Raw genomic sequence first — 26,558 nt, forward strand, 5'->3', positions numbered from 1 at the left:
ATATGTGGCCACCATTTCACATCCTTCTTGAAGTGCAGGGCCCAAAACTGGACGCAGTACTCCAGTTGCGGTCTCACCAAGGCTGAGTAAAGTAGGAGGATGACATCCTTTGCCCACTCGAGATGCCTCGGTGGATGCATGCCAGTCTTTGGTTAGCTCTTCCAGCTATGGCATCACATTGGAAGCTCATGTTCATTTTGTTGTCAATCATGATATCCAGGTCTCATACAGTTGTCATACTGGCAAGCAGAGCACTGCCGAGCCTCTAAGTGCGTTGTGGGTTATTTCTCCCCAGATGGAGCACTTAACATTTCATTGCATTAAATGACATCAGGCTGAGGTCTGCCCACTTCACAAGCCTGTCCAAGTCAGCCTGTATTGCCAGCCTGTCTTTGAGTGTGACAGCACTTTCCCATAGCTTGGTTATGTCAGTGAACTTTGACAGATAGTTTGTAATACCTGAATCCAATTAATTAATGAGCATGCTAAAGAGTACCGATTCAAGTACTGACCCCTAAGGGATACCACTGGACATCCTCCACCATGATGACTCAGTTCCATCTATCAGTACCCTTTGGGTCCTACCATAAATTAAGTTACCTAGCAACAAGACTATTAAGTAGTTGAGGCCATATTTTCCCAATTTGACCATGAGGACATTGTGGGAGACCAGGTCAAAGGCCTTTTTGAAATCCAAGTATATGACATCAACCTCATTTTCTTTATCCAGGTGGTGAGTAACCTGATCATAGAAGGAAATGAGGTTGGTCTGGCACAACCTGCCTGCGACAAAGCCATGTTGGCTATCTTTCAGAATACTGTCTTCAGTTAGCCTGTGTGTGATGATTTCTTTGATGATTTTCTCCAGGATTTTACCTGGGATTGAGGTCCAAGTGATTGGCCTGTAGTTTCCTGGGTCCTCCCATCTCCCTTTCTTAAAGATCAGTATCACATTGGCTTTTTTTGAGTCTTCTGAGACCTCTACCAAGCACCACGAATCTTTAAATAACTTTGCCATCAGTTGTGCGATGACATTGACCATTTCTTTTGCACTCTAGGGTGTAGTTTGTCCAGTTGAGGTGACTTATACATAGTTAGCCTTTGTAGGTGCTCACCCACAAAATCTGTCAACTATGGGAGGGTGGTCACCCCTACCATGGTCATCCTGTATCCTGTCTAATACCCTTGGACTGGTGGAATACCGAAGTGAACTATTGATTTAGGAGTTTGGTTTTGTCCTGGTTGTCGGTTAACAGCCATCCCATTTCATTTATCAGGGCTCCTATGTTTCCCTGGTTCCTTTTGTGACTTCCTATGTATCTAAAGAAGGACTTTTTGCTGCCCTTGATTCTAGTTGCCAATTTATGCTTGGTTAGTGCTTTTGCTGTCCTGATCTGCTCCCTTCAGGTGCAGGCAGCTGCTGAATATTCCTCTTTGGTAGTTGCTCCTGATTTTTATCACTTGTAGGATTCTCACTTTAATTTCAGGAGGTCTCTGGCTCCCCTGTTGAAACAAGGGGGTCTCCTAGCTCTTTTGCTGCCTTTCTTGTGAGAGGGAATAGATGTTCTTTGAGCTTTTAGGATTGCTTCCTTGAGGAAAGACCACTCTTCTTATATTTCCTTCCTCATTGGACCATGGTCCAGCAGGGCCTCACCAACCAATCTCTTGAGTTTGTGGAAATCAGCTTTCCTAAAATCGGGGATTTCAACCCTACGGGCTGATTTCCCTGGCCTATGGTGGATGGAGAAAGTGATCATCTCATGGTCATTATCGCCCAGTTTCCTTTCAATCTGCAGGTTGCTCACTAGATGGTCCCTTTTGGCCAGAACCAAGTCTAGAATTGCCTTGCCCCAGTCAACTTGTAGACTTTCTGAGTTAGATAGAGCTCTTCAATGCAAGTGAGGAAGCTTTGTGAGCAATTGGATCTAACTGAGTGCTCATCCTACAAGACGTCTGGGTAGTTGAAGTCACCTATGATGACCATGCTCTGCGAGCATGCAGCCTCTGCCACTTCTCTAGAGAATTACCGGTTGAGCTGTTCCTTTTGGCTTGGAAGTCTGTAATAAACTCCTACGATCAAGTCCCCTTCCCCGCGCTCTGCCTGTATAATGACCCAGAGGGTCTCAAGTTGCTCTTTGTTGCATCCAATTTTCGCCTGAAGGGAGCTGTAATGTTCCTTTACACAGAGAGCAACTCCTCTGCCCTTCTTCCCAATACAATCCCTCCGGTACAGGGTGTATCCCCCTATGCCTGTGGTCCAGTCATAGGTGGGGTCCCACCAGGTGTCTATGATCCCTATAAGATGGTACTGCTTGTTGGTTAGTATGAGGGCCAGTTCCTCCTGTCTGTTTCCCATGCTTCTGGCATTAGCGTACAGGCAACTAAGCTTGCCAGTGGAGACCCTAGGCTTTCTGGTAAGCGGTGGAATAACATGTCTGTTGGCTGGTGTTGGAGACGGCTTCCTATTGTACCCTGGGTTTTGAGGTTGCCATTTCTTGTGCTTGTGTTGGTGGTTAATGGCCCATCCCTTGACAATCTCAGTTTAAAGTTCTGTCCAGGAGGTCCGCCATTCTGGCTGAGAAAAACTTTCTCGTATCTTTGCCTGTTACAACATATGGTAACTGTTTCTGAGAGATTTTCCTTGATTGTGTAATACTTCTTTCTTATTCCTTACTGATTGTCTGTCCTAAGTGTGATTTCAGAGCAGTTGACAAATACACACTGAGCAAGGGCTGAGGACCTATAATAACTGGATAGTGTATGACTCTTGAGCTGGCAGATCTCCTCTGCTGGAGCTGAGAAGGCCTGGATTGAGACAGGTGGAGCTGAGGTTTACTGAACCAATACATTGACCCTGGTTCTAATCTCAGCTTTTTTTCATTGGTGAAACAGCAGAATAGTAGAGAGAATTTGGGGGGGCAAAGGGCAACCGGATGGTAACACCAACACCCCAGTTTGGTCATAGGTATGTTCATTGTAAACTTTTTTGAAGGTTTCAAGACATATTCCTAAATTGCTCCTCAAGTGAAACAAGCTTATGTATAACCACAGCCAAAGACACACATAAGTCAGTTCATTTGGTTCAAGTGAGTACTTGCAAATAAATTGGACCCATGAATAAATTAGAAATTTGTACCATTTGCTTATGCGATCAGTGTGTATTCATGGGCAAGTATGATTTTATAAAAACAATTGTGTATTTTTTGCCACTGCAACTTGACATTAATTATTATTGCTTGTTGTTTCCAATAATTTGTTCCAAATTTACTTTTCACAATCAAGATTTAAACTTGCAAATTACTTCCAATGAATCAGATTAATGCAGTTGTTCACTCGGGGCCTATCCTGGGTCTTTGAAGTCAATAGAAACACTCCTTTTGACTTCAGTGGACATTGGAACATGCCCCAGTTGCATATTTGTATGACTGGATACTCTCCATGTACATGGTAAAACACCTGTTTCATACATAGAATGATAATAACTCAAGCAACAGTGTGTGTATTTCTATGAATATAACTTGTTATGGCTTTCCTCCTTACCCTAACTAAGTGCATAAAACATCAGGAAATTCAACAAAGCAATCCTACTTAAAAAAACAGTTGTCACAGGTCAAGTTATTCTCTACGTTTCTCCTATGCATCCTTACTACTTTTGAAGCAGCACATAGTTAAACACATGAAACACAACTAAACCCTTTGAATAAAGGTGCAATAAAACAAAATCTTCAATACTATCATTCCATATTTGTAGCATAAATCTCAGTTAGGCTGATCAAGTTTAATATTCACATTGAAAGCATAGCAAGTGACACACTAAAGTAAGATACAGCATAATGGGTCACTGTCATTATTTCATTTTCTAGCACAACATTCCTTTCTTGTATTAGAACTGTGGGGAGAAAAACAAGAAATCAGACTTCATGGATATTTCTAATACTTTTGATCAGTCTGTTTTAATGCGACAAAGATGTTCATGTATATCAGGTTTCTATTTCCCTTTACAAAGTTAAACATTGAAATGTTAACTTAACAATTTGAGGGCGTATCTTAAATACATACATTTGAAGTGATATTAGTAGTGACATTTAACCACTGGAAGATTTTAGTCCACTGTCCTGGTCTTGCATTCTCATATAATTGCTTAGTTCTTGGTATCAAGGTTTAGCTGGTTGTGAATCTGAGTAGGTGACAGATGACTTGGGTAATCGAGATCAATAGGTAAGAAACACATATTTCAGCTCACTAGTGACACAGCTGAAAATGAGCCTGGGGAAATAGAGTGCTGGACATATGTTAAATGAGCTACATTCAGCCTATATAATTATTATGTAGCGTAAAGTGACAACTGTATTACAGTTTTACCTCCCAGAGCTTAGAACCATCGTCAGATAAAATGTAATTTATTTGGACATCAAAGTTGCTGGGTTTGTAGCATATTACTGCCCTATCAATATATTCTCAATCTTGAAACAGATAAAAAATGTACAAATAAATAATTGGTGATGCAAATATTTTGTTTGCCATAATTATTTAGAACTGTCTTAAAGCTGTTAAAATTAATTGATGCTGCATTAAAAGGTACAAAGTATTTCCAATTTGAATAGGTTTTGATCTTTTTGTTAATAAACACTGCAATCAATCTTTCTTTTAAACAAATTGCTTTATTCCAAATCAATCCTCAGCTGTAATGTTTATGAATGTTTGTGTTCTTGTTTTATTTCCAGGGAAGGCGAGGCAAACCAGGACTTGCTGGTAAACCAGGTCCACCAGGACCCCCTGTGAGTAGCCAGCAGGGAAAGTGGGAACCTGTTTAGAAGTGCTGTAGTTGTTAAATTTTTTGTAATAGGTTACCAATGGAGAGTTTGATAAAACAAAGGTAAAGAATTGGAATCATAAATAAAAGATGCTATATGAAGAAATACAGTAGAGGAAAGAAAAAAAACCAAGATCCAAACTGCAGGGAAGGAAACAGAAATTGTCTAGTTACTTAAAGAAGGACAGGCCATTTATGCGCCAGACTTCCACATGTAGATCCTGAGATGGTGCAGAGTCATTTGGAAGAACTGGATGCCTTTAAGTCGGCAGGCCCGGATGAGCTCCATCCGAGGATGCTGAAGGCACTGGCCAACATCATTGCAGAGCCACTGGTGGGAATATTCGAACGCTTGTGGCGCACGGGCCAAGTCCCGGAGGACTGGAAAAGGGCTAACGTGGTCCCCATTTTCAAAAAGGGGAGGAAGGAGGACCCGGGCAACTATAGGCCGTCAGTCTCACCTCCATCCTTGGTAAAGTCTTTGAAAAAATTATCAAGGCTCACATTTGTGAGAGCCCGGCAGGGCAAATTATGCTGAGGGGAAACCAGCATGGGTTTGTGGCGGGCAGATCATGCCTGACCAATCTAGTCTCTTTCTATGACCAGTTTATGAAACGCCTGGACACAGGAGGAGGGGTGGATGTTGTATACTTAGACTTCAGGAAGGCCTTCGATACGGTATCCCACCCCATACTGGTGAACAAGTTAAGAGGCTATGACGTGGATGACTACACAGTCCGGTGGGTGGTGAACTGGCTACAGGGCCACACCCAGAGAGTCGTGGTGGATGGGTCGGTCTCGACCTGGAAGGGTGTGGGCAGTGGGGTCCCGCAGGGCTCGGTCCTTGGACCGATACTCTTTAATGTCTTCATCAGTGACTTGGACAAGGGAGTCAAATGTATTCTGTCCAAGTTTGCAGATGACACAAAGCTATGGGGAGAAGTGGACACCGGGGAGAAGTGTCCACCGAAGTGGACACACTGGCAGGAAACAGCTTCATAGGTTGGACAAGTGGGCAGAAAACAACAGGATGCAGTTCAACAAGGAGAAATGCAAAGTGCTGCACCTAGGGAGGAAAAATGTCCAGCACACCTACAGCCTAGGGAATGACCTGCTGAGTGGCACAGAGGTGGAATGGGATCTTGGAGTCCTAGTGGACTCAAAGATGAACATGAGCCGGCAGTGTGACAAAGCCATCAAAAAAGCCAATGGCACTTTATCGTGCATCAGCAGATGCATGACGAATAGGTCCAAGGAGGTGATACTTCCCCTCTATCGGGCGCTGGTCAGACCGCAGTTGGAGTACTGCATGCAATTCTGGGTGCCACACTTCAGGAAGGATGCGGATAACCTGGAGAGGGTCCAGAGAAGGGCAACTCGTATGGTCAAGGGCCTGCAGACCAAGCCCTACGAGGAGAGACTAGAGAAACTGGACCTTTTCAGCCTCCGCAAGAGAAGGTTGAGAGGCGACCTTGTGGCTGCCTATAAGTTCATCACGGGGGCACAGAAGGGAATTGGTGAGGATTTATTCACCAAGGCCCCCACGGGGGTTACAAGAAACAATGGCCACAAGCTAGCAGAGAGCAGATTTAGATTGGACATTAGGAAGAACTTCTTCACAGTTCGAGTGGCCAGGGTCTGGAACGGGCTCCCGAGGGAGGTGGTGCTCTCCCCTACCCTGGGGGTCTTCAAGAGGAGGTTAGATGAGTATCTAGCTGGGGTCATCTAGACCCAGCACTCTTTCCTGCTTATGCAGGGGGTCGGACTCGATGATCTATTGAGGTCCCTTCCGACCCTAACATCTATGAATCTATGAATCTATGCTAACTTTGAATATTGTGCATTCATTCTGTTTACAAAATGTATGATGCTGTGTTTAAGATGGGATAATTTCTTTCTCAGAGGGGTAATTTGAAAGATGAAGGATTCTGTGATGAGCTTGCCAACAGTCTGAATGGTGGAGAGGATTATACCCAATTCTAGAATGAGCACTGAACTGTACATCAAATGAGTTTACTGAAGAATTAAAAAGATTAAGAAATACATAACAATATGAAAGGATTTATAATGTGCAGCCCTAAAGGTTTTAACTCAGATCTAAGAGTTTTTGTTTTTTGTCTTATTAGAGATACATGATTTGGGATTTGAACTCCATCGTGAGTCTGGTATATAGGGCTCTTCAGATCAGGAATTATTATACTTTTTGATAGAATAAGATTTGATCAGACATGTAATATTGTACCCTGCATGTCATATTGTAAAAATACCATCCCACAGAAATACATAAAAGTTATTAAGATGTAAATGTTATTTCTAGATAAAATAAACTTATGTTGATTAAAGATGCAAATTTCAGGCTAGTGCAGTATGATTAATTTTTAGTTTGCAGTGGAATAAGTCAGTAATTTATATTTCAAAACATTCAAACAGCCTAAGCTTCAGCCTTAACTATAGAGAAGCCTGTTTTATTCTTCTTTCTAGATACAGTGATAGACAGTTTGCACAGCAGGATGAATAAACTGAAGTGGGTGGCCCCTGCACTCATCTAAGGACAAAACAACTATTACAAATATTGAGCACCTATACATGTGACAGACCTCTGTTCCAATGCGTGCTAATTAGCATGCATCAAAGCAGACTCGATTAATTGAGCAGAATCCAGCAGCCTCGGAGTCATGTGTATTCAGCATCCCCGTGTTTCAAAATGGCAGTGGGGGCACTTTAAAGCTTGTTGAACTAGGGATTCCCTGCAATAAAGACACATTACCTACTGAAGGGACCCAAACAAGAATAAAAAGATTAGAGTTGAAAATAGCACCTTTCTGGGCACAAATGCCAAACATTGTCATTTAAACAAACAAACAAAAAACAAGTAAAATAAAATGTGTAGGTTTTAGGCTCAATACATCCTTCAGTTTTTGTGCTTGTGTAAAGCTACATTACATTACAGATTTCTGTGCGGGTAGATTAAAAAATGTGGCTAAATCATCAACAGAGATCCAGGTATTCCATTTACTATGGAAAAACAGAGTAAAACACAGATTTCCCCCCTTACCAGAGTAAAACATAGATTTCTTATTTTAGCAGAGAAACCCACATATTTTGCAATTTGGCAATGAGCCCTCTGAAGGCTGGCAGAGTTCCAGCCTGCAAGGGGCTGGGAGGGAGCAGGAGAAGGGCAGTCATGCAGGGGGCACTGTGTACATGTATCTATGCACATGGCTGCCAGGCAGCCTGGAGAACAGCTCTCACAGGTAAGTGACAGAGGGGATAGAAGCCCCCATAAGGAGGGAGGCAGTTGGGGAGGGCTTGGGCTGGGGCAGCTGTCCAGCCGGGCAGTGTGTGGGGCTTGAGACCCGGGGCTGCAATACACAGCCACAAGGCCCCGGCGGAGAGTGGGACGGGGCTGCAGGTGGCTTGTATGCAGGGTGAGGGGGCCAGCTCCCTTCCACAGCACGCGCTTCCAGCAGGGTAAGGTGGGACCCCAAGCCCCACACCCAGATCTGGCCCCATAGCCCCATGGCAGGGCTGAGGGACCAGCAGGGGTTGGTGGGGTTTGGAGGGGGAGTGAGGGGCATGAGCAAGGATGGGGGGCTGTGAGGGGAAGGTGAGGGGCACAAGCAGGGCCAGGGAGGTTGTGGGGGGGAGTAAGGGGTACAAGCAGGGCTGGGGGAGCTTGGGAGAGAAAGTGAGGAGCACAAGCAAGGCTGGGGGGGCTGTGGGGGGAGTAAGGGGTACAAGCAGGGCTGGGGGGCTTGGGGGGGGAAGTGAGGGGCACAAGCAGGGCTGTGGGAGCTTTAGGGAAGGAGTGAGGGGCACAAGCAGGGCTGGGGGGGCTTTGGAGGGGGGAAGCAAGGGGCACAAACAGAGCCAGGGGGCCGGGGGGGGGAGGGGAGTGAGGGCAACAAGCAGGGCCAGGGGGGAGTGAGGGGCACCAGGTGGGCTGTGGGGAGCTTTCCATTTTAATCATGGATTTTTTTGCAGGGGGGGCAGGTATGATCAGAGCATTTGCAATTTTTTTTATCAAAGAATTTGTGATTTTTTTATCAGGGAAAACCAGGGTCCCTGATCATCAGGGAGTTTAGTGTAAAGACTGTCATAAATTACTGCAAGGGAACAGGCTAGTAAGACCAAAAATTTGGTGATGTGTGGGGACTATACTGGTAAGTAGGCTAAGTCCCAGAAAGTGTTACTGGTATCCAGAAAAAGTGTAAATTAGACCACTTTAGTCTCCCTCTGCACGCCCATTTGAACTGGACATAATAACTTACATGACATTTCTCATCCTATCATCTGTTGCTAGTTTAATTTATTAAAAGCTAATTAAAGCTAATTAAAAGCTAATTAAAGCTAATTTATTCAGAGCTTAAATTCTGTAGTGTCCTCCTTATAATAAAACTTCAGTTAAAATTTGTCTGTCAGAGAGGTAAACCATGACGTTTTGTAGAAGGAATATTCAGTAATGAGCCATTTTCTATGCAGCCTTTTTCATGTCTTTCATTATGCTTCACTATTCTCCTTGGGCCAAATCCTGGGCCAGTGAGTCAATTAGAATTTTTATTAATGGGTTATAAAAAAAAAAAAGGTTTCTGTCATCCTACCTCACTCATATCATAGTCCCCTTTCCCTTGCAGATTTTTTAAAGGTTTAGTAAACAGCACAGAGTTGTAAATGTACTGTTATCTCGTTCTGGTGCAGAATCCTGAAATTTGGTCCTTGCTGTCTTATATTGTTTTTCTAGTATTCTTCCATTATATCAATACTAGAGAGCCAAGCTGTGTGCTTCTACTTGTCATACTTCAATGCGTAACAATTTATGCTGAAAAGCATGAATTCAGGGAACTACTTAAATAGAACAGCAGCTCCCTCTACTGTCTTCTTTCTTCATTTCCCCTCTTTTAGGCACAGACAACTGTAGGCTCCAGTTAATTACAGCATAGCTTTATTATCGGGGAAAACTTTACAAATGGTCTGATTCTTAAACTAAAACAATTTATTCTTCATATGTATTAATATTTTTCCTGCTTGTTTTGCACCTGACATATTTCCGTTGAAAAGAGATACCGTCTCTCTCTCTCAAATGTTTTCTTCTTCTCCTTGATTCTTTGTTAAAGTCAAAATGCTGAATTTGTGATATGAAAGTAATCATTACCATAGCAAAACATTACTAGGTCCTAAGCACAGGATTATGATTTTATTACACAATTAAACTGATAAGAGCTTTATCCTGCAGTGTCTGCTAATATAAATAAATGCAGAAATTGGCAACACAGAAAGAGATGCTAGAAAAGTGTAAATTCTTTGTGTAAAAATATTCTGTTTTCAGGCTTGTGCCAGCAAGAATTTTCTTTGGACATTTAAAGTGGTGTTTATGGAAAGTGGGGAATGATTTTTCGATTTATATATGCTATCAGCTTAATCCTATAGTGGTCCAACCCTGCAATTCTTAGTCAGGCAAAACTCTTTAATTTCAAGAAATTCTTTGTCTGCCTTAGATCTGCAGAATTATAGTCTGCATGGATATATTGATTGCTTCTAACATTTTTGCAAGCTTCATAAGTGAAAAAAACCCTGTATTTTCTTGTCTGATTTTTTGGATGTGGGGCCATTGTGAGGATTAGCTAGCTAATGTCTGCCAAAAAAAAACCCTGAAAAGGAAAAGTGCTAAATAACATACAATACAATTGTATTTGTGAGAGAAATGTGCTATCATAACAATTTTGCTGGGGAAACCAACCAATCATATTTGACTTATGGCAATTATCATTTTATTCAGTCAAAATAATGGGATGACAATTTATGTTTAAAAATCTGTTAAATCCTGTGAAAGGTTAGCAGTTCCAGGTAATCACTTACTAATAACTCCAGACTGCTAGTCCCATTTTGACCTGGCAGTATCACATTACCGCTGATAGTGATACCGCACTAGATTCATATCAAACATAGACAGGTACAGAAATCCATCTAAAATCACATGTGTTTGCTGTTCATACAGTCTGGACATACCTGTTTTCTCTTATATGAAGCTGTTGCAAGTGAAGATTGTAGGATATTTCTCAATCATTTGGACTCTTGGGTTAAAGAGACGAAAAGGTTTTACCTGCCTTTTCATAATGAGTTGGCTTCATCTCCTCTGGAAGTCCCAGTTCTGTTGACTTCACTGGAACTACTCTGAAACTGATGTCTGTTCAACATATCCAACTGTCATGGTACAAAACCCAGATTGCTTCAAAGCTAAAAAAAATGTTGGTCTATATCTCCAAATTTCTGTAAATTTTTTTATGGGTATGAATGCACACAGCATGCTACTATGGAATAATTTACCACAGATTTTCTCTGTAGTATATTTATTCTGTAAGAAGGAACAGATACAGAACCTGAAAACTGCTGGCAGTGAGTGCTATTTTAGTGCCTGGCCACTGCTGTGGTGGGAGAAACAGTTTGCATTGATCAGAATGCCTACTCTTGAATGTAATTGACTTTGGAAGGAGTCATGCAGTTACTTCTCCTTTCAAAGGAGCAACTTTATCCTGCAGTGGAGTGACTTACACCAATGTAAGGCTTTATGTTGTGTGGGTTTTTTTTCCTTTTACCACTGAGTAAAGTCATATTACTCTGTAATGGCAGAAGGCAGGGAAGGATGATACCTTAAGAGACTAACCTGTTCAGAGAGGCATGAACTTTTGGGCTAGGGACAGAAGTTACATATAAACCAGTTTAAGTGATCAGAAACTGGTTTAAACCTATAACAGAACAGAAGCTCAATGCACATAGACCAGTTCCACAATGGCTGAAACTGGTTTAAGATAAACCTGTTTGAATGTAGTGTCAGATTTAACTGATTTGGGTTAAACTGGTTTATGAAATTTCTGTCCCAAACCCCTTCCTGTTTCAAGTTAAATCACAGTCCCACCAGCATCCCAGCATGCTTTCTAGCCCTAGTCTGGGCTGTGCTGTCTGCGCTAGAGAACAGGGCTAGCCCTGCCCCTGTGCTCCCTAGCTGGAGCAGTGAGGGATGGCTGACAAGGGGAGAGGGGCAAGCCCAGATGGGGATGCAGCTCAGTCTACAGGAGGGGACTGCCCCCCAGGCAAAACCTGGCTGGAGTTTGGAGCCAGGGAGCAGGGTTAAATACCCCTTCCCCTGCTGAAACTTACTGCTGGCTGCAACTATGGACTACAAATCCCAGAGGCACCTGGAATCAGGAAGAAGTGATGAACCATCCTGCATAGTCCTACTGCTCTAATTCTAGATGGCAAATCCCAGAGACTGTGGGGCAGGAAGAGGAAGTGAACGCACAGCCAGAGAGCTGTGCTGTAGTGCCCCCTGGCTTCTGGCCTGAGCCACTGAAGGCACATGGCTGCATTGCCTGAATCAAAGGTAAATGTCTGTTCACTTCTGTTTCAATTTAATATGTGCAGCTTAGACTAACCTGCAAAGACTAAATCAATTGAGCCTTGGCTTTTTGACTGCCTGTACTTAGCCATGTAGGCAATATCCTACTTATAAATGGACTATCCATAGTATCTGGCAAAGTAGTCTGTTGCCCACAAAAGCTTGTGCCTCTCTGAACAAGATAGTCTCTCAAGTACTACACTGTTCTGCCTTTTGCCTGACTTCAGATTAACACAGCTAATTACTTTGGAATGTATCTCATGTGCATAATGTGTTGAAAAGTGGTGAGAAGAGGTGTGCTCCCAGATAAACACAGCTGTATGGCAGAAGCCCTGGTGTAAAGACAGTTGTATCAGCAAAACTGGGGTTTTATTAGTTGATCTTGTATTCAGAAAGAATAGGAGTTTGTGTCTACCGACTGATACAAAATTTACAGTTGACACCATAACTATGTTAACAGTTGAAACACTATGCTAGTGTGATCTACTGGTATTCCTAAAAGCATAAACTGTTGCGAGTCTAGGCATGACTTCACTGTCTAAAGAATAATAAATATGTTAATATACCCTTAGTATCAAACACATAGGAGTGCCTATTGCTCCGTATGTTTATTTGATTTCTATCTCACCCTCCCCTAAGAAAGGCTTTGGACAGCTTAAAAAGTCATAAAAATAGATAAAATAATAAAACATACTCCAACACTTCACCCTACCTGCTAAAGGCCTGCCCAAATAAAAAAGGTGTTAAACTGCTTCTGAAAGATACTCAGGTAGGTCTCAAGGGGGAGGGAGTTCCAAAAGTTGAGGAGTGACTATTTAGAATGACTTCCCATGTGTTTTCTACAGGATAACTTGATGCACACATGGTAATTGCAGGAGGTTGCTCTCAGCTGACTATAGGCATCACAGTGGAGTATTAGAAATGAGGCAATTCCTTAAGTATGTAGGACATGTACTTCCATTGCCCTTATCACTGTATTCCCATCATCCCTATCAACTACTGACTTCTATTTAGGTGTTCAATTTATCTAATTTTAACTTCAGTATTATGTACCAAAATAGTAGTTAGGCACCTAGATGCTTTTATGTTTCTGACCCTTAGTCTCTCTGAGGTTTAGTTCTCTCTGATGGTATTTTCTTACCTGAGCTACCCAGATCCTGCGGTAATCAGGACAATTTAAGTAACATATTAATAAATAGTTGACATGGATTGAAGGACATACATGATTGGAACATAATAAGCACTTGTGCCTAGAAAAAGACAGCCTTGTAGGCTTGATACAAATGATAATATTAATCAACCTATAATTCTTTAGATATTAAGGCTGCGTTTTTACTTGGAATTCCTTACCAGTATACAAATACAAATTCATCATACAGTACTAGCAAAGTTCTCTGAGAGTGGCTCCTGCTACACTAGCAAAAGTATACTTTATACCAGCCTGGTAAACCCAGAGGAGATAAATAGGAATTTGGTGCCTACCAGTGCCATAGCAAAGGTGGGGCCAGTGGGGCCACCGCCCGAGGCACCAAAGCAAAGGGGTGCCAACAGGCACTGCCCAGCCAGGGCGGGGCATGGGACAGAGCCACGAGCGGCACATTTGGTGGTGTGTGGGATTGGGGGAAGGGTGACTCCTGCCACTCTGTGCACTCCTGGACAAGTCTGGAGGGGCATGTGCCCCCTGGATCTGTGAGCACAGCGAGGGCAAGGTACCACTGTGGGCTTTGCCCTGGGCACTAAAATTCATTGCTACAGCACTGGTGCCTAATGTTTTTGTGAGTCTGGATCCAAGTGACTTGGCAAGGTTCACAGAAAAAAATCCGTGGCAAAGCAGGGAGATAAATCTAGTTTCCAGAATCCCGTCCTGACTCCTAACTATTCATCCTTTTAAAACTATTCTTCGGTATTTCTCTGCCAACACATTAAAGATTATTATTTGCATAATCAGAAAAACTATTCACACATACCTTGGCCTTGAAAAACTTTTTTTTAACAGCTGCTCTAGAGTCACATGATGTTTCATATCAAGGTCTCTTTCATCATTGTTGAATTAATGGTTTCTCCAGGAAATGTGCTGCAACTTGAGTTATATATCTTTAGCAATGGCTGTTTCTTGAAATGTTGGCTTTATGGTGCTTGTTCAATATTTTAAATTAATATGAGCTGTCATTGTTCTGTCATACCATCTGAGAGCCTTTAAAAGAATACTTTTGTTTATATTCTCTAGTGGTTAGGAGATTCACAAACTACTAGCATTCTGCCCATTTAATTCTGTACACTTCTAGTAGCTGGTAATTCAGTATGTATGTCATTGCCACCAGTCTAGTTATCTTAAGTAGCCAGCAGTTTGCCTTGGAAATTTCATTTCCTCTGCCTCAGGAAATATTGTCATTCTACCAATATTTTGAAAGTGAGTGAATGTTATCAGTTAATTACAGTAAAAAGAAAATCAAAGCAATGATACGTGGAGACTGTCAGTAGGGCTCCTGTAATGCAGACTTTTACTGCTTTTGGGAAATATATTGGAAAACTCAGGGGTAGGGCAGGAGCATCTGGCAATGGTTGGTCCTGTTGTTTGTTTTTTGGTTTTTATTGTTTTTAAAAGCTATGGCAACATGTGATTTTTTTAAATTCATCCTATTATGGTAGATGCCATGCCTTCATGGATCTCAGCAGGTTTTCCTTTAGATTGATATCATGTCACAAAATATGCTGAAGACCCTTGTTTTTCTTTATATTACAAGAAAAGTAGAAAAAGAATGTTATTCTTTTTTTGGGGGGGTGGAATATAGTTAGACAATTTGGCTTCATTGAAACTTCTTTTTTTTTATCACTTTTAATCCTATGAAGATCATTCATAAATTTTCTGTTAGTGCCCTGTCATCACTGTAACATTTGAAATATATTGATTTCACTGCATAGGCTATGAGAGTAAAAGAACCAGTCTCATATTTGCTTTAAAAAGAAAAAGTAAATGAAGTGTAAAACTGAATGAGACACAATATAATTAACATATTCTATTTTAATATATATGCATATATAGGTTTCAGGTGTTCTTTTGTATTAGAGGGAAAATGTAGGAGGAAAGAAAATGGTTTTAAACCATAAACACACACACACACACACACACACACACACACACACACACACACACACTTGCAGATATCTATCTATCTATCTATCTATCTATCTATCTATCTATCTATCTACATTAAAATATATATTAAAATATATTTGCAAATGTGTCTGTATATGTTTATGGTTTAAAACCATTTTGTTCTTTCCTCCTACATTCTCCCTCTACTACAAAACAACACCTGAAACCTATATATACATTTGGGAAACAATCAAGACACATTTTCAGTACTTTTCTCATTCATACAACTATAATCTGTCTATGCTTCAGTTCCCTCAATTACACAACTCAATATACAATCCAAAAACAGGCAAACACAAGTGTTCAAGTGAGCACTTCATTGGTATTCGCAGAGGAGCAAGTTTGAAAAATGTCCAAAGTGGCAGATGTGCACAATACTCATTTAGAAGACAGAAACTGGCTTTGCAGTAATCCTTCAACCATTGTTAATTCCAATGATTCTGAACCTGTGAACTAGTAATACCATCCTTTTTTCTTTATTTGGGGGGGGGGATGGAGTAGGGGGGAGCAGGAGGGAGAATAAAGTTTACTTGTGAGATAGCTTTATAATACTTTGGAAAGAAAAAAACTGTATGTCAGCATATAGAGGTAGTATGAAAGGACAATAAAGACTGTTCTTGAGGTGAGACAGTCTAGAGAAGGGATGTTTCTGCTGTCAAATGCAACTTTTCTTTATAGGGTTTTTCTATAATTTTCTATGTATGTTACACCTTTATAGTAACTAAGCACCTCAAATATTTTACAGGAATGGTGCAATGATAAAAACTACTAAAATAGGGAAGAGTTATTCTTTTTCTTTTACAGTTAGAGAAATTTACACAGAGATATCAAACAGCTTTCGTAAGGTAACAAAGCAACTCTGTGGCAAAGTCAGGAATGCATTCCAAATTTCCTGCATTCCACTCCAGAGTTTTATTCACAAAAATATTCTGCTTTAAAGGGCTAAGTAGTTTTATGAAATAAAGGCATTCCATTTTGTCATAATATGAAAAATGTACATATAAGGCAATAACTGAGAGGTCAGAGTTGGTGGCAGATACAACAATTAAATCCTTTCTGGATTTGATGTACTAAAGTTCAAGTGCAGTAGTTTTATTTGTGAAAGCCTTGGAAAATAAATGGCAATCAGGACTTGTAGTAGAGATGATATCTTTTATTAAACCAACAAGATTTTTGCAAAAAAAAAAAAATCTTTAATTGCAAGCTTTCAGGCACAAACACCCTTCATCAGGCACTGGAGAAAAGATGGTAAAAGTTCTCCTGGGTAGAAAAGAAAGTTCATATTTCATAGGATTTCACAGAGGAGTCAGTGGATGGAAAACTCCTCTGGGCAGTCAGTTCATAGCTGGTATGAAGCCTCTCACCTCCTGTGAAGATCTGTGATGATGCAGTTACCTTGAAACAAAGGCAGGAGCAGGATTTCAGGTTTCAGGTGATCACAGTTGCTTCCTGCTTGGGAAAATAGATTTTATTTTTGTTTAAATTGGCTAAAATGTGATATCTTCCATGTGTCAGGTATCTTTTTTTTAATGAAAAAAAAGGCCAGTACTATAATTATTTTATCTTTTCCTTGTAAAAAATTTATTTCCAAAATACAAGCAATAGACTAAATGGTGGCTTTTTTCCACCATGCTGGAGACAAAGAAGGGAGGATGAGATAGGCCTGAGGTTTCCTGGAGTATACAAGATAATAACATCCGTTATGCCTTTTCTGGAGTTCAGTGTTGCAGCTTTGTAGATTAGGTAATAGCTTTTTAGTTGCCTTTCCTCATCTTGTACAGAGTTTCTAGGGTCCTTGTGTGTGCTAGTGTGCCCAGTCATTTTATGTGTAAAATACAAGGGCTTAGATTATGCCAAGTCCCTGTTTATGGTCACATACATAAGAAAAGTTTTGTTGCTCCATTATCTTTCCCCAGTCCTAAGCCTTCACTCCCTCAGTGAATGACTAAGCACTCTCTAACTCTTTGATGTTAATGCTTAAGTACCATTGTCTTTCTAACAATACAATCTTAGTAAGCCACATGGAGTATGCATTTCTTAATTATGTTAATTTAGTGTCTGGGGGCATTTGGCCTTCAGCTTTATGTCTCGGAACACACCTGGGTTGTTCTGTGATGATATAATGATGTTCTGCCAGATTTTATTATCTAGTGCATCATTTTTTAAATAACTTCTGCCTATTTGACTTTCATTTGTCTTTACCATCTTCTTAGTATTTTATCTCCACAAACTCCATGGGGAGTTCAGAAAGGACTTATACCCTTGAATGCCTCTCTGCTGTTCATTTGCTTTCAACAGAGGGAAAAGTTTTCCCCCTAGGAAGTAACATTTTATTTGATTACTTGAAAACATAGGTCTGTTTCTCATTTTTAAAGCATGGTACCTCAAGGAAGAATTGGTGATTAGGGACCCCATCAGGATTTTGTAGAATGATATTCTACATATGTGGGAAAACTTTGTGTTTGCCATTCCATGCACTCTTATAGAACAGATGGAGCTTGCAGGAAAACACTGGTGTCAGAATGTAAATCATGCTCCCTTGCCGGTTCAGATTTACTTCATTTAAATGTTATGTCAAAACACTTCAAAACATGATTATATAGGAGCCAAATGATGCCACCCTCTGGATGTGCATCCTCAGGATAGCCATCTGACTTCAACACGCAAAACAAAATCATGAAACTAGTGTCGCATTCTTTATACAATTGCTTTACATTGTGGTAATTCTTAGACATTAATAACAATTAATCAAACTAGCCTGCTGACTCAGTGTATAGTATAAGTAAATTATATTAAAAAACGCAGTGCCAAACTCGCCTTGGGGCTCTTAACTCTTATAAGTAGAACACGTGTCATGGAAGTAATCCTTTTATTTCCCAGGCTGAGAAAAAAGAAGTTGCAGTTCTCTTGTTATAAAACCACCTACTCCCTCAGACATGGGTTGAATACTATGATCCTATTTTCTCTTAATGAAGGAAAAAATGAATTGTACTAGAAGAAATTACTCAAAATAATTGGATGAGTGAAAGTCTTATAACTTCTCTCCAAATACTCATGAACTCATGAACTTTGAAGTTTCATCTCCTTATATTCCATTAATGGGGTAAAAGGAAGTCTCATGCTTAGATAATGTTACTCCTTACTAGTAACTTCCTATCCCAGAGAATATGCTCATTATATCATTATCATAATTTCATATTCTGCACATAAAACTAGTTGATAGAAAAGCAATATGAAAAGGTAGATATCACCATGAGAAGAATTATTTTTCAATATCAATTCTAGTTTTTTATTTCAGCAGGATAACAGTATCATTTGTCTTTCCAATCTTAATTGGAGCTCCATTACTCCTGAGAGCCATTATTTTCTCAGAAGTTACAGCAAAGTGCTGCCACAAATCCATCACTACCGCTTTATGTCCTCTACAATTGGTACCACAATACAAAAGTATTACATAACAAAGATCTCATATCACATCAAGTTTACTGGTAGCATCTTTTATACATATTAATATATGTGGAATTGTCAGAGGTATCAAGAATATCATCTGTGGCATGGCCATGGTGTATAGTTGTAGCCAAATCACCCTTTAGAGGTTTCTTTTTTCCTGAAGAATTTACTTTTTTCTAGTAGCTACTCCCCAATTGTACAGTTGGGCTCATTCAGCATTTTTTATCTCAGAAAAATAAATCTATTGGATATTTGACTCTATACATATAAAGACATACATATTTATCATCTCAGTTCTGTCTTTCAAGCTGTCTGGACCTGGAAGGCTTCCACAAAACAAATTCTGGATATCTTCCAGCATTCTAAAAGTTAGAAGCTTCCTTAGTCTGGTCTTACTAGTGGGATCAAGAGCTGATATGTTTTCTGAGTTTACTGAAATTTTCTTAGAGTCTTTTAACGTTTCATTGCTTTTGAATTTGTCACTGGCTCTTGATCTGAAAACCTTAACTCTTAACTATTAACCTAGTTAAAAGCTGTAGAATTTTAAGACTGTCTGATTCCCTATTCTCCAGCAGGGACTACAAGTGATTCTGGCTACTAATTTTTTGCAGATGTAAGGTTAAGAATTCTTGTAACAATGATCAGAGTTTATATTTTCCATATGTTCATGCTTTGAAGTCTTTAAAAGATTTTTTCACTCTTTCACACTATATTGATATTTTCATTCTATAAAATCATGACAGTTCCTGTAGACTTTAACAAAGTGTTTATACAGAAATTATTTTTGAGAGAGAACATTTTTTCTACCACTGAAAAATACCATATTTACTTGACAATTTTATTGTCCCCCAATCAGTATGAGGAAAAAAGCTCCTCATCTTACATTCACATACAAGGAAAGCTCATGAAATACATTCTCTCTCATTAAACAACTGCCAAAAGCAGCATATGCTCAGTAATGGAAACCAACTTTAAAGTTGATTAAATGCAGCCAACACTGAGCCTGACTATGAAACACATAGCCAAGATTGGGCACCTACCACAGGATAGGTTAGTGCAGTGCATCTGAATAAGATATATAGTAGGGTCCATTGTGCTCAGTCCCACTTAGTGCAGATTCTTTGTCAAGTCATGGTGAGCTGCTACATTGAATACATTTTTACCTCCTGTTCACTCCCACAGGTGAGCTGTGCCTTTTCCATTTCCAAAGATGCTTGTTTCTTCACCAGCCTTAAATATCTGGCAAGCATCATCAAACAGGACCCTAAACAGTTCACTCAGAATCCCTCTGTTGTCCCTTGCCTCAGCCTGCCATGTATGATCAGTGTGGCCCCTCCCTCCATGAGGTAGAGCCAGATCAGGTTGACCTACACCTCATCTGCATATACATTCTTGGAGGATCCCAGGGCTCATGACAAGAACATCCAATTCTAGTCAGGAATGCGGGGCTAATTAACACATGGCTGCTTTGTGTGGGGTATCTGGAGTACACACACATATTGAGCAGTGCTGATATGTGGGCCATGGCTTGAAATGCTGTTGACTCTGTGGGGCCCAGTCTAATGAACTATATGGTAAATCATGAGTCTTTTGGCTTTGAACTAATATCATGCATAGTTTGTACTATATATAAGTAGGTACAAAAGTGCTGCTTAAATGCATATTGAGGTAATACCTGTACTGAAACTTGCAGCAGTTTCCAAAAAGATAAAATACACCTATTCTGGATGAGCTAAATTACTATAGGCATATTTATTTCACGCTCAGTGTTTTCGGATTTGCCCTTCACTTCCATGTGCTCAGGGAGAGCAGGGTCTGAAAGTAAGGGTGAAGGGGTATAGGGGCTGCAGGGGAAGAAATTGGAAAGGCAAGGGGGCTAGCTAAGTCCTCAGATTTATTTTCCTTGATGTAGCAGTGGGAGGGGGACAAATTCATGGCAAACCTCCAATAATTAAATTCTATACCTGGAATATTGTAACAAATTTATAATTTTTTCATATATAGAATCTAATATATGCAGAGTCATCTTATATTCAGGTTTGCTTTATAGTCAGGTAAATACAGTACTGACTTCCCAGGTGACATGCAGCAGCTGCTTAAGCGAGCACAGCAATACTCAAGTCCTGATCTCCTTGTCCTACAAGGCCCATTGTACTAGCTTTGTGCTAGGAAAGTACCATAACCAAAAGCATGGTAAAAAGCAATGAGGTTAATTATTCAGATCCAATCACCTCTGACTCCCCAGCTCAAACAACATAAGTACTTATGTACAGCAGGGTCGGCTTGTGTTGGCCTTTGGCACAAGTATGGATCAAGATTCCTGAAATCACTATCAGAGAGGTAGTTATCCCTGTTACCTTCTTCTTAACCAGTATGCCACTACACCCTTGTCACACCAGTGCTAGGCCGCCTTTTAGGACAGAAAATGAAATAGTTTATCCAGTCAAAATTGTAGTGGAACTATTTAGATAGTCTAAGATTTGGCCAGAAAAGCAGGGGTTTATGTATTCTATTCCCATTACCTGGCTAAGCCTTTTTGACCCTGATGTCCATATAGATTTATTACTTGTTTGCCTCTCTTAGCACTACTCCCCTCACCTCCGTTCCTTCCCTATCTTTTCTGTTCAGATTACTGAACAGATTAGATTACATTTTCTCTGTTTGATAGCCTGCTCTGCATGTCCTTTCATAGCATCTGATGAAGTGGGCCGTTGCTCACAAAAGTTTATGTATCTCTGATTCAGTTAGTTTATAAGGTGCATCCCTACCCTGCGAGCTAATTACCTCTCTCTGCTCAAAACTTATTGAGAGACATTTAATGGTCATGATAGTTCATGCAAAAGACTACACCTGTGAAAGGATGATATTACCCCACACACTACTAGAGTTGAAAGGTGGATCCAGGCAGGTGCAGTGATGTAATTGCACCCTGCTTTTGTTTACTGGTCCTACCAACCTTTAAAATCAACTGCCCAGCAGCAGCATTTCTACTCTAGAAGTGCTAAAAGAAACAATTGACTTCATGGCTCATTGTCATCTCCCTGATTCCCACTAATTTCTCTGCATTCCAGAGCTGTTAATGACCCATCTATCCTTTTTAATGATCTTTAGGTGCCAGTTTTCAAACTTTCTTTTATGCTGCAATTTTTGCTGTCTGTCAGCCATTCCTGGTACTGTCTCTCTTCTATTTTACAGCCCAGCAGACTTTTTAGCTTTAGTTATAAACCTTAACTAAAGTGTGGTAATATTAACTCTGGTGTAGAAATGACTGAGTCAAGTATTGAAGGCACTGTGAAAACACTCAAGAAGGCTAGATTTCGTTTTGTGAATCTGAATAAGAGATGTACATTTAACTATAATGACTATATGACTAATGACACAAAATCTTTTGACAATTTTTTTTATATAGTTTATTGTGGTTTATTTTTTTAAACTTTAAACTTCTTAATTGAGCAAATTAGTGCACATTCCTATACTTATATTTATTTTTACTCTGAACTTAGATTGAATAATATAGTCTTATCCCCCTCATATAATTTCTATTTTCTCTTTAACCAGAGAAAAATGTGTCATGTTATATGTAAAGATGTGCCACACATTCTGCACCCATGCCCCCTTTTCAAAATATTGCATCCATTCATGCTGGAGTATCAGTTCAGTACTGATCCAAAGAAAGAATGGTACTCACTAAAATAGTTACACCAATTCCTACAATGCTTGAACTCACTGGGAGTTCCCATCTAGCTATAGCTGTGCCCCAATTCTGCTTTGCACAGAATATACCTCATAAGTAAGAATCAGTGAAGTGATACAGTGGTTCTGTGGTACTTAAGCCATGTGATCCCAATCCATAACACCTGTATTTTTCTATTCCAAAACTGAAAGGGATTCATATTGCACATACAATCTTCAGGTGCTGTTAAGCCAGAAAAGCTGGCTCTATGGCAGCTTCTCCCAGCCTCCCTAACCCAACAAAGCTACTAGGCTGTTATAATATGTGCCAGAGACTAAACTGGCCTCAGGCAACCCCAGGGTCAGAAAGAAGTAAGTTGCCAAAGTAACAGAAATAGCTCTCCCAGATCCAAGTACATTTCTTTTATTAATTTAGGTAACTATTTCTCACAACCATCAAGACAGACTATAAGTTCTGCTATAGGATATGAAATTTCCTGTGTAAGATGCAAACAATATTATTTTTAACATTTCTCCATTTCTTATTTGCAGCAACCTATGTTCTGCCCTGATATAGCTAATAGATAGCTACTCCAGTTGAGTTGCATGGACTGGATTTAGCCAAACATATTCTGTTCTTGGTGTAACAGATCTTAACATGGTTTTATTTATAGCTTCCCTTGTCCCATAGGTTCTGCACATTATCTCCTTTTATTATTACACATTATTACAAATCTTCGGATGCCTATATAAGTTCTAATTGTATTTATTATTGATCAGATTTGAACATTAGTCCTTCTAATGTTCTTCAAATGGAAACAAAACACTTCACACAGAAACAGACAACTCTGAGATCAGATGCATTGATCAAACTATTGTCCCACCCCACTCAATAATTGCTTCTGCTTCAGAACATATATGTTTTCACTTTTAATTCTATGGATAGAAGACCTGAGACATTGTAATAACAACTTAACAGAGATTCCTCATGTAATAGAACTGACTCAGATTAAAACAGATAGATCTATTATCTCTGCCCAGCTCTGCCAGACTGCTTATCTAGCTATCTATCCCTAGATATATCTATACAATATATAGATATAGATAGATATAATGTCATTGTATTAATTAAATAATCAAATTACAACTGTGAAACTTTTAAAAGTGTGGCACAATTTTAACACTAGCCTAAATATTCTGATATAACTAGCCTAAATATTCTGTAAATAAAAATTATTCCTTGATGTTTTGTTTCAATATAGGGTCCTCCGGGGTTACCTGGAATTCCAGATTCCTTGAACAGCTATTATGAGGTATGAAACTTTAATTGGAATCTGTGTGTGTGTGTGTGTGTGTGTGTGTGAGAGAGAGAGAGAGAGAATGAATGCTGCCAGCTGAGCCAGCAACACCAGACACACAGAAGGGTACCAGAAGAAGGGTCTAGGCTCTGTCCCTTTTGATTTTATTTATGTAATAAACCCTGCAAGTGGAGTTTGAGTGTTTTTAGGAATTTTCATTGGGATATAAATCTGGATGATGCTGTAAAGTTAACTCCTGCCATAAAGTTAAAATTATTCTTTCTAAGAGGATTCTCAATTAGTAAAAATGTATTCTTTTGCATTCAATTAATTGTAGCAATTCAATTTCATAATTCAGAACCAAATTTTCAGAACCAAATGTTTAGAAAAAATATACACACACTTATATATACTCTTTAAGTTGAATAGTTGGATACACCACACACATAGTATTCATTCACTTAGTTGTTTGTGTAGGTAATTTATGCATGGAAATGAGGGTTTGTATATTGGAATGTATTTAGTATTTGGACAAATCATAATTTAATTTTTTTGACAATTTGAGCTTTATCTTATGTAAAAGAAACCCAGATTAGGTTTGGTTGTTTTTCTTTCATATTTGGCATTTGAGGGGTTAAAATATAAAATGTATGCTGGTCGAGTATGTGGGCTGCTGGTAAATCTGGAAAAGGGTATGCAATAAGAAAAAGTTTGGGAACCTCTGCTCTAATCAACATCTCACTGAATGTTCATTAATAACTCTAAAAGAAAAAAAAAATCAATAAAGCCTCTTAACCAAAAATGGGGAATCTCTTGATTTTTTACATAAAGATATTTCCCAGAAAAGAGTTGAAGCAGAGAGAGCAGACAGAAAGAATGCATGATTGCTAGCTTTTCTTCTCTATTCATGTATTTTTCAGTGTGTGAGGGGAAACAGCTTTGATATTTTTAATCACTTCTTTCAACTAAGAAACTTTAACCCATTTTTTGCAAATTGGAATTAAACAATCTGATGTTTTTTGCTACCTGAGTCCTCATTTTTGGCAAAAGAATAAAATACTTTAAGAAATTACAGAAATGAAAGATATACAAAATTTAAAGGTTTACCTTCCCTATTGATATCTTATTTGTTTCCCTTTCATCCTTGGTTTAAAGTTCTTTTTGTCTTAATCTGACCTGTCATGATCGTAAGAATGAAGTGAAAAGTTACAAACTCAAGTTTATAACTACTATAGGCTTTAAAGGAAGCATCTTCTTTTAAAACCTAATGACTATTGAATTATCTCAGTCTTGGTATATATAGTATTTCTTCAAGTATTTTCAAGGATAAAATGCAAGCTTATTATCATGTTTCTGACATGCTATGCAAGTCAGACTGTATGATCAAGATGTCATGCTGGGAACTGCATAACAAAACAAAATGGCACAACATAACAAAATTAATCAGAAGTATAATATCTTTGGGCTCATCCCCGCATGCAGGGGCATGTGCTTGCAGTAGCAAAAAAAGTAGTGACACAAATTTGTGCTTCTACTTTTTGCTGCTGTGCACGCCTCTGCATATGGGTTTTAGTGCAAGGTAAACGCCCTGCTTCAGAGAAACTGCTGTTTCCCCATTGCTCCCAGCTCCTGGTGTGCTGGAGGAGCCAGGGCAGAACTAGAAGAGGGGAGACGCTCTGGCCAGCAGCCAGTGTCTCCCAGGAATACCGAGCCTCTGTGTCTGTTGACGCATGCTCCTGTCTAATGCTCTGTGCCATCTTTATCATAGCATTGGGTTTTTTGCTACTGGGACTTCTTGGTAGTGAACTTTGCCCCCACACTGCAAATTTGCAGCACTGAGCACATTTTAGCATGCCGGGAATATGGTTTGTAGCACTGCAAAGAGGTTTGTGGTGCCACAAACCACACATGCTTGCACATCTGGATCCAGCCTTTATGTTCAGTAGATGTAGCAATGATGGACACCATTAAAGTCTCTTTGTGGGCTATGTATAAATTCTTTACAAGCCACCCTTTGGGAACCAGTGTATAGGAAAATGTACAATGCAGCTCATTTTTTCAGTGCTTAGGTCATTTGTTTCAATAATCGAAGCAGATGGTCAATACATGCTATGTCTTTTGGACATAGGTCACAATTCAGGGCAATTCTATTAACTTCATTGGGACCTAAACAAATGCGGTATTCCTGTGCTTTGTTTGTCACCTTCCTGTGCACATTTGATGAATGTGTGTATTACTTGCCCAATAGAACGTTAGCTCACATTCACGTTTGATGAATGTGAGCTAACTTGCCCAATAGAACATTAGCAGAACTGTGACTAAAACTCAGGTCTTCTGATTCCTAATCCAGCACTCTTTTTAGTAGACCATCTTGCTCTTAATGTGCCTTTTTTCCCCTTTTGCACCATATCTTTCCTCCACAGAATTAAAGCCAAAAGTCATTCATTGTACATTTAATATATATTTACTTTGTACAAAAGGGTAAATAGATACAATACAGTCTTCCAGCCAAATTACCTCAATATCTTCTATTATTCTGAGAAACATTACAAATATACTGTCACTAATATTAATTCCATCTATTTCTGTATCACTTTTATGCTTTAACTATTTTAATACCATTCCCTGCTTTCATGCTGCTCTAAACTAAACAAACAGTTCTTGTGGTACTTTTTCATGTTAGCGAAGTAATTCTCTGATATTTTCTGGCACACACAAAAATGTTACAGTGACCATAAAAATAGTATTCATTCTGATGATTTAAGACAAAAACTC

General features: G+C 39.6%; 1 protein-coding gene across 5 annotated transcripts in view; it reads left to right on the forward strand.

Moving 5' to 3' along the window:
- COL19A1 (collagen type XIX alpha 1 chain) overlaps nucleotides 1-26,558 on the forward strand; it is a 393,720-nt gene that overhangs the window by 232,403 nt on the left and 134,759 nt on the right. For all 5 annotated transcript variants that reach the window (XM_059730850.1, XM_019496735.2, XM_059730868.1 and 2 more), the window contains 2 exons: nucleotides 4,725-4,778; nucleotides 23,748-23,798. In XM_059730850.1, coding sequence (XP_059586833.1) covers nucleotides 4,725-4,778; nucleotides 23,748-23,798 — 105 coding nt within the window. The remainder of the gene's footprint in view (nucleotides 1-4,724; nucleotides 4,779-23,747; nucleotides 23,799-26,558) is intronic.

This window comes from Alligator mississippiensis, chromosome 1 (assembly GCF_030867095.1).
Source record: "Alligator mississippiensis isolate rAllMis1 chromosome 1, rAllMis1, whole genome shotgun sequence".
NCBI lineage: Eukaryota > Metazoa > Chordata > Crocodylia > Alligatoridae > Alligator > Alligator mississippiensis.